General features: G+C 41.4%; 1 protein-coding gene across 1 annotated transcript; it reads left to right on the top strand.

Annotated features, from left to right (window-relative positions):
• Positions 1-1,191: 1,191 nt before the first annotated feature.
• Positions 1,192-8,807, top strand: parp11 (poly(ADP-ribose) polymerase family member 11; the record flags this gene model as incomplete). The annotated part of the gene is made up of 7 exons (XM_083659555.1): positions 1,192-1,305; positions 1,754-1,874; positions 2,099-2,174; positions 3,319-3,391; positions 6,313-6,440; positions 6,585-6,736; positions 6,838-8,807. The coding sequence occupies 7 exons, from the start codon at positions 1,192-1,194 to the stop codon at positions 7,152-7,154; spliced, it is 981 nt and encodes a 326-aa protein (XP_083515681.1). The 3' UTR covers positions 7,155-8,807.
• Positions 8,808-9,654: the final 847 nt, after the last annotated feature.

Raw genomic sequence — 9,654 nt, 5'->3', positions numbered from 1 at the left:
TAAACATCCTTAATGCAAGGGCAACCTCGAGTTACCACAACACCAATAGAAAAAGTTCTAACAAATGCAACTGAGTACAAAGCCATGCTCTCAATTATATTACATAGCTATTTCCTGTGTGCTCAATTGAATAAAAACCCCGGTTAAGAGGACTGCAAAAACAATGGAAAAACAATGCAAAGAACTGCAAAATATAGTAACAAGACAATTGAGTTTCTTATGCCTACTCAGTATTATTAATAGCCTCATAACAAATGAGAATGCATATACTCACCCACGAGTTTTCAGAGCTGACTTTGCAACAGCGCACGGCGATATACAATTCCTTGACTGACTTGCAGAGAGCGAAGAAAGAAAGAAGAGAAGCATGAAGGGGTGTGTCCACTGTCCAGTGCTGCTTGTCCTTCACTTGGACGCTCCACCAGCAGAGACATGCTCCCCTACTAGTCAGACAGTGGTGGTGATGATGATGATGATGATGATGATAATAACAATAATAATAACAACAACATTATTATTACAATAATAATAATAATAATAATAATAATAATAATAATAATAATAATAATAATAATAATAATAATAATAATAATAATAATAATAATAAGGGGGTGTTGTTATGGGATGATTGTTATGTCATCTAAAAATCTATCTTACTTTTTGTAGCCTAAAAAATAAGATTGTACTGTATCCGCATTCCGCAGATAAAAACGTGGGCGAGTGAGTCACTTTGAATTGAACGATAGTGAGATTACTCTGTTTGGCACGGACTGTGGGAGCGCGCACAAATGCGCCGTGACGTCAGTCACGTACGTGACAAACCAGGAAGTAAAAGTAAACAATCCATAGCTACACGGAACTGTTATGTAGTCTCTCATCTCACGCTGAGAGTGCGGTTTCTGGTGCTGTATGATATGCTGAGTTCCCCCCCAACAAGGACCACAAGTGACCTAGTCAGAGCTAGACTGGGGGAAACCGGTAAGACATCCGTAACGTTCAAAAGCACCGGGTGCGGTATCTGGTAATGATAGCTCGATCCATTTCCTGTTTGAATTAACTTTACAGGGCGAAATGTCCGCACGACCATGTCATGTAATGATGTCTTAACGGTAGAATAAACCAGCAGCTTTGTTGTAGTTGCAGTTTGCCTAAGTGTGTGCTTGTCTTCACTTATTCATTTCAGATTTAGCTATGTTAGCCATCAGACCAGAGGAGGAGTCCACAGAGATGGAGGAGATGGACACCTCCGAGCCAAACTGGTGCTGGTTCTACTTGGCTGAGTGTGGAGTGTGGCATATGTTTGAGGTAACATGTCAGCATAACTATATCAAGTCAAGTTTATTTATATAATGTTAGTTCTTCATCACAAAGCATGTGTCAAAGGACTTCACAGAGAACAAGCATACCTAGATTTAACTGATAAACATCCCAACAGTGGTCTCTCCCTCTGCAATACTCTAAATCAGGGGTCGCCAAGTTCATCAAGTGCCATGGAGGGTTGGAAGTATGTAGATTTTTGGTCGAACCGAACCAGACACTAAGGTGGTTTTCACTGATTAGCACACATTCAACCAGAAAGGACAACCTAATCGTCAAAACTACCTGGCATATTGTTTAGTTGGATGAAGATCTGCGTGCTCTGCCCTCCACTCCTGTGCCCATTGCTTCATTCATTTCCATTCACCACATCACATTCCTCATGTCCCTAAGTTTTAACAGTTGACGAGTTCATCTCCCCCAACCTCTCTGTCAGATTGATCCCAGTGCGGCGTGTTCTGTGACCAGCGCTCAGATCCAACAGTGTTACAACAAGAATCAAAACGGTGTGATGGAATTCTACACTGCGAAATATACGTACAGGCTGGACTTCTCAGGTACCATGATGACAGAGTGCCTTTCTGCTTGGCATGGGTAGTGCATATCAAAGTATTATTGGAGCCATTTCACCAGACAAAATATTCAGCCTACAGAATGGAAAGTAGTTTAAAACTTCTGGTAAAGATATAGTTCTTTTATAAATCAGAGCTAATCCTGTTTGAGAAATGGTGCATGATTGTTTAAGTTCCTGTAGATCTAATCTTGAATAATTCCTTGCCAGTCATGCGGCAGATAAATGTGACGACAGGGAAGCAGCGACCAATCAAGCGATCTCTTCACTCTACAACTGGCTTCAGGTAAGTTTGACCAACTGTGTATTATTTGCCTGGAACAAAAGTGGGTGGAATAAACTTTTTGTCTTCACTTCATCCATTCCTCTAAAGGAGAAGATATTAGCTGTCACATCCAACGGTGTTGTGGGGCCCTATAAAATCCGCTTTATTTCCCCCCAAATTCACTGCTCTCAGCGGAGGGACGGGGGCTGTGCTGTGTGTGGAGAGCCCTCACACCTCTTTCGATTACACAAGCAAGTAGAGAAAATCGGCATCAACTGTACCAATTTATTGCCAAATGCTTTTGGGATTCAATATCATCATCTAAAAGGGAGCAAGTGGGCTCTGCGATTTGTGTCCCAGTGGGCTCTGCGATTTTTGTCTCGGATTTTGTCCTGGAAGTGATGTCGCCCAACTGGAAGTGAAGACTGATGATGTCATCGGTGATGTCATCAGTGATGTGATAAGAGCAAAATCATCTTATGACATGGCACCGATGTAAACTTAAGGGGCACACACATACCCGTGCGCATGTAAACTTGAGGGCAATAACATTTTGTGAGCAACACACACCCGCACAATAGGGCAGGCGAGGCCACGCAGCAGCTGAGCTGCAGGCGAGGCCGCTACGTATGCGAGCTGCAGGGCCTGCGAGGAGCAAGCCCCCGCAGCGGGCGAGCCTAGAAATCGTGCCTAGTTGTCAGAAAAAGCCCTCCGATTCCTTTGAGAAATAAAGTCACCAGGGGGCAATATTCCATTTTACAGTTGATTCCATTTTAATTACCAAATTCCGCGATTCCGTCCGCGTTTTCCACATAGCGGAAATCATATGGCTGTAATAGTGTTGCCCTGCAGTTGACCCTGCTGTTTGATCTCCCTGGAGAGGGGCAAGAGAGGAGTGTTTCTCCTCCAGGCACAAATACTTAGGACATCTTATGACAAAGTTATTTTTATTTTATGTACACATTTGCCAAATAGCACATGCTGTATTTACATAATGCACCTAAACACAGTGGGGTTTATTATAGCCTTACATTGCTGAAGCAATTTAATCAGTGACCCCTTTCCTACTCTTCTCTCTCTCTCTCTCTCTCTCTCTCTCTCTCTCTCTCTCTCTCTCTCTCTCTCTCCCTCTCTGTCTCCCTCTCTGTCTCTTTCATTCTCTCAGGTTTATATGTGATAATTTAGCCTTGCCTGTTCCCTGTCACTGGGAGAGAATAAATACAGATGAACCTTATCAAGTGAGTACAATTATTACATGTATGTGTGCATATGGGCATCACTGTGACATACACTCAGTATCCAATTACTTAGGCACACCTATCTGGTACAGGGTTAGACCCCACTTCTGGCTCCAGAACAGCCTGAAATTTGAGGCACGTATTCAACAAGGTGCTGGAAACGTTCAACAGCCATCTCGGCCCATGCTGACTCGATGGTATCAAGCAGTTCCTGCAGATTTTTCAGCAGCACTCTTGTTGTGAACATCCCACTGCACCTCATCCCAACTTGGTTGAGATCTGGGGTCTGTGCAGGCTATTGAAGTAAACTAAAGTCCTGATGAGTGTAATGTGTAACCAGACCAGATTATTTGCAGTTACTATGATTTGTATTGAAAGTGCAAAATTCTGACAAAACCTATAATGCATAATAACTACCCCAGTAAAGACCCAGGAAGTAATGACAACAATGGGCACTCTAAATACCATTGCTACAAAACTCATCAGATAACACTATCTACAGTGTATGTATCAATGAATAACCTTTCAAATATCTAAGTGATTTGTGAGTTGAACTGATGTCATATTCGACGTCAATAGATTCAATCTCACCAGTGAATCACGCAGCTCGCCATCCTAAATCCACCAAAATAGAAAGCCTAACCAAAACTAAATGAACAAGTGAATACATCTAAATCAGTCTTTCAGTGTTACCACTGTAATACACAATCCTGTTTTGCAAATTATATGATTCATGTTTACAATGAAATGAAACATAGAGTAAAAGAATCATAATGAAAAACTTAGTACCAGCAAGATGGCAGGACAACTACGACCAAAAGCCAAGAATGTGGGACAAATAAATCTCTAGACAGCGTTTAACAAGTTATAAGCACAAGTGCGTTTTAGTACAAAATATACTGAAATTAACAGTTTGGTTTTGGCAACTACGTAAAATTTGACAAACACTTGAAGCTACAATTGGTGACTAAGCTTACCTTACAAACGTAATGTTAGCATTTTAGTCAATGACCTAGCAGCAGCGTACTGATTTTACATTTTGAGTTCAGGAGTTCAAATCAAATTCAAAGACATATCTGAAGCGCCACACCAGCAACAGGTGAGGTGTTGTTTTATCCAAAGATTATTTAGTTTTAAACCATGGTCTGTGTGAATACTTGTTTCTGATTGGCCGGCATGTGTGCATTAAAACCATTTAGAACACGGCTCTCTTGAATACTCGATTCTGATTGGTCAATCAACAAGATTCACCGGTCATTATTTCTCGACAACCGACCGCTGCTCTGCCACACCTGGATTAATCAGTTGATAAGAGCATTTTGTCTGCAGACACTACTAATTAGGCCAACCAGTTGCAGCTGTGGTGTCTTGTGTGCCAATTACGAATTAAACCGTTTTGTTGTTGAAAACGCTATTAAAAAATCAATTTGAATAATTATTTTAGTCAGATTACTGAAATAAGTTAGTTGTAGGCCGTGTTCTAAGCGGGATAATGTATAGTGAGCCGGTGATTACTGGAAATAATGACCTTCAGGTGAATGATTAAGCCCTCCGCTGCGCGTCGGGCTCAATCATTATTTCACCAGTAATCACCGGCTCACAATACATTATCCCTTACATAATGCACACGTAGTCTGGCTCAAGTCTAATCACATGTTGTAAGTTTATCCGCTCCCCAACCTGCCCAGCTGTTTAATCAAACAGCACAGCTAACATTATTCAAGTCGCTATCTCAGCTTCTATGAGCTGAGTGGACTAGCTTCCCTGCACCATACCCGCTCGTATCCAAGGTTCCTCCTATTTACTGAAACAGCAAACAACGTTTCTATTGCATGAGAAGTTGACGGGGTGCTAACTCTTGTTCCAGTTATTAGTGGGTACCTCGCTACCTCAGCTTCTATGAGCTGAGCAGACTAGCTTCCCTGCACCATACCGGCACGTATCCAAGGTTCATCCTAATTACTTGGAACAGCAAACGTTTCCATTGCAGGAGAAGCTGACGGGATGCTAATGCTTGTTCCAGGTATTAGTCGGTTTTCCAAGTGTTGCTAGCTAAACAGTTATGGCTTGTGAAAAACAAAACTTTAGATTTTGATTGCTAAACTTGTACCAAAAATTCGCGAATGCTTTTTATTTTATATTGTTGTCAAAGGACCATGGTATAAGCGGGATAATCAACTCCTAGGTGTGCATTATATGATTTTAACGCCTGCGGCGTCAGGTGGTTCTTCGCCTCCACGTCGTGCGTTAAAATCATATAATGCACATCTAGTTGTTGATTATGCCTTATTCAGCTGATAGACGAGCTTGTTTGATATTCGATAAGTAACAACTTGACGTCCCGCGTTCTTCTTGGCTCAGCACAGTGAGCTTGAGAGTTATGGGAGAATCTGTTCTTGGACTATTTGCTGCATGATTGGCTGAGACAACAGGTGTCAATCTTGACGTTCCCGGCCAGGGATCTAGGCTGAAATGATATAAGGATTTTACCGTATACATGTATATCACTATGCAACTTCGACTTGTGATATTATAGTAATTCAGAGATTACATGTAAACCATCTCGAGAAAATGGTGCATTATCCTGCTGGATGTTTCCATTGCAGTCTTTATGATCAGTGTCCACTCTACCTTCATCTTTTTTCCCTGTGTACAACAGGGAGGTGTCTAATGAAGTGGATACTGAGTCTATACTGTATAGTATTTTCTTTCCTTTTGTGTTGTTAAGGTTTTACTGGTATTGCATTATTTCTTTTCATTTCCGACATGTTTGACATTCAGTGTGACAGTCTGTTGTGTTTGTGCTTGACCCTCATTTCTCTGATGTAACAAGGCTTTTGCTTTTTATGTATTTACTTTGTCTTTTACTTGCTTCCTATGACTGATTCTGACTGTTCCCATGTGTGATTGCGTTCTTTCAGCTCATCCAGCTTGGCAGAGACACCTACGAGTTTAAAGAAGTAGCCAGAGTGTATGATAGGACGATGGGACATCCAATCAAATCCATCCAGAGGATTCAGAACCTGGACTTATGGGAGTTCTTCTGCAGGTAGAATGTTGTTAATATTCTCTCTATGTTTTGTGGAGTGGATTGTACAAAGTCCATAGAGAAGTAAAACAAAACAAAACAAAAGAAACACTCTCAATACTCATTCCTATGTTGTCATTCCTTGCTTCTCCCCTCCCCCCAAAGGAAAAAAACACAGTTGCGAAAAATCAAGCGCACCCTGGAGATTGAGGAGCGCATGTTATTCCACGGCACGGGCCACAGCAACGTGCAAGCTATATGCACATATAACTTTGACTGGCGGTTGACCGGAAGCCACGGCGACGTCTACGGCAAAGGTAGATAGATCCCTGCATCTTGTGTTGTATCATCATGTAGCGATTAACCCACGTTTCTTTACTTTAGATTTCAACATTTCCTTTGCACTCTTCTCCTCCAGGGAGCTATTTTGCCAGGGACGCCAAATACTCCAGTAAATTCTGTCTTACCACGGGGAAGCACAACACCGCCTTGCAGAGACACGGGCTCGCCCCACCAATATTTGCCAGCGAGCCTCCTTATAAGACCATGTTCCTGGCCAGAGTGCTGGTTGGGGAATATACCGTCGGTCATCCTATGTACTGCAGACCGCCCTCCAAGGACGCCAGCTTCACCAACTTTTATGACAGTTGCGTGGACGATATGGCCAATCCAAAGATTTATGTCATCTTTGACAGCAACCAGATTTACCCGGAGTATCTGATTGAGTTCTACTGATGCCTAAGAAGAGTTTATGGGGGAGCAAATCTTCAAAACATATGAACTATAGAGGCTGGATCTCATCGTAAATCAGATGACTGGATAACATGGTAAGAGGAGCAGTTAAAGGGACCTTGGTTACTTGTTTATTTTTCAGTTAGATCTCTAAAGTGCCTTTAGTTAATACTGGAAAAGTGAGAAGACAATATGGTGTTTGTGTATAGTTGTATATACAGTACTGTACTGTATATTCTGATCAGTTGATCAGAAGATGTTGGTCGTGCACAGAATGGGCCTATTATTCACACACTGCTTGGGATGTTTCTGTGACATAAAAAAAAGATGCAAATACTGAACCACTCTGGTAATCTGAGGATACATTTTCTTGTTATTGTGGCAATTTAGTATTTCATGCAGTAGCCATTCTTGCTTGTTGCGTAATGTGCACAGTTGTTTAAAATAAGAGCGGCATATTTGCAAAAGCTTACAGGCGATGTGCCCTGGCATCGATACAACCTTCACACCCACAGCGTCAGACACAAGCTCGGCTGTAGGTTTCCAGCTACAGTAATGTATGCAGTAGGACCAGCTACAGTAATTATGCAGTAGGAGCAGTCTGCTTAAATGGGCTGGGCAGCAAACCTTAATCCCATGTGTGTCCAAGTTACATTGTCCCAAATGACAGAATCCACGGCTTTTTCCTGCTTACACATCTGGTGTTAGCGACTCAAACATCTGTGTATATGGAGTCAAACATATTATGAATGCATGGAAAGCACGTTTTAAATTCACCAAAACAGCCTCTACCTCTTTTTTTTTTATAAACATGCATCAATGCACAATTGTCCTTCCTTTCCATGAAAGGGTCTGTAATTGTGTCACAGTGACATAAAGTCCTAATGTCATTGCCATGTTCACTTTGTTCTGTGTCCCCGGTCCTTGGGCAATACTGCTCTGTATGTGCTTTAGGAACATTGATTGGAATCTGAAAAAGAATTGACATGGACTGTGGTTGAATCTTATGAGCCTACACTACGAACAAAGTGCATGTTCTGTGTCCCTGGTCCTTGGGCAATACTGCTCTGTATGTGCTTTATGAACATTGATTGGAATCTGAAAAAGAATTGACATGGACTGTGGTTGAATCTTATGAGTTTACACTAAGAACAAAGTGCATGTCAGATTTAAATTGGGCATAAAACCAAAGTCAGATTAAATTGAACATCTGAGTCTAATGTTGCCACCTGTTCACAATCACATCTGTGTTTACTCTTTGATCTGCTGATGAGGAAAAAGTTTAAACTTAGCTTAAACTTTGCCCTTGGTGTAAATTTATCCCCAATGTGTGGCCAGCACATGTGTACTGTAGTACTGTAAATTAAATCAAATTATTCAATTTGACAATGCGTGACAAAGATCTGTTAGATTGGGAAAAAAATACTGGGAGCTATTAGTACAACTTGGAACTTTTGTCTGATTCTTGCCATTTGTACTGTAAATTAACCATGCTGTAATGTTGCTCTGTTATGTATCATTTGCTTTCTATTCCCTTGGTCTTAACCCTTTAGTTTTCTGTGTGTGTGTGTGTTTACTGCAATGCAATGCAGAGTACTGTATTAAATTTGCCACAAGAGGGTGCTACAGTACAAGAGTGGATCATACACTACAGACGTGTGTGTGGGGGTGAGTATGTGTGTGCAGGTGTGTGCGTGTATTGTATGTGTGTGTCTGTATTTTGCACATTGTATTACTAATAAAGCTTTTCATTAAAGCACATTCCAGTATTTGTTTTATTGTAAAACTACTGTAATGGGAAAAGACTGATGACATTGCACAAGAATTTAGATGACAGCATTATATTGTGCTGGTAACCGTGTCATACAGTACTCTAAAGTGTAGTCGTTTTTCATGTGTCGTCTTTATATATATATATATATAATCGCAGATATGAGGAATATCTGCAATGTGCGATAACATTGTTCAATATAGCGATGACGATACGACTTGCGATAAACAAATATTAAAGTATGCATATTAGCTATACAGTTCCTATGTCTTTCTGCTTTAATAATGCTAACATAGACCCCAAACATAGCCTATGTCCACTGAATAAAGAAATGAAATACACACTGACTCTAGCTGAAACTACACGGGTGTTTGGGCTTTGGCAGAGGGGCGGAGCGCACTGTTGCAAGGGAAAGATGTACGATTATTTGTGCAGCCCTAATATATATATATACACAGTATATATATATATATGTCAGCCGTCAGGTCACCCGCACGGGTGCCTTTTACACACCCTGAAGGTTTCAGCCCGATCGCACATAATACAGCATAGCTGTGGCCGAACACAGAACTTGAAACATCGTCCACATACTCAATTTGATATATATACTAGCCGTGCGAGATGCCTTGGCTTGGCAGCTGTGTGGCCTTGGCTGTAGTTTGGCCTCGCCTGCCCTATTGGCGCGTGCGCGCGGGTGTGTGTGTGTGTTGCTCACTAAATTTTATTCAGTGA

Source organism: Poromitra crassiceps (genome assembly GCF_964638095.1).
Source record: "Poromitra crassiceps genome assembly, chromosome: 2".
NCBI classification, from domain to species: Eukaryota; Metazoa; Chordata; class Actinopteri; order Beryciformes; family Melamphaidae; genus Poromitra; species Poromitra crassiceps.
This window is presented reverse-complemented; position numbering and strand designations above follow the sequence as displayed.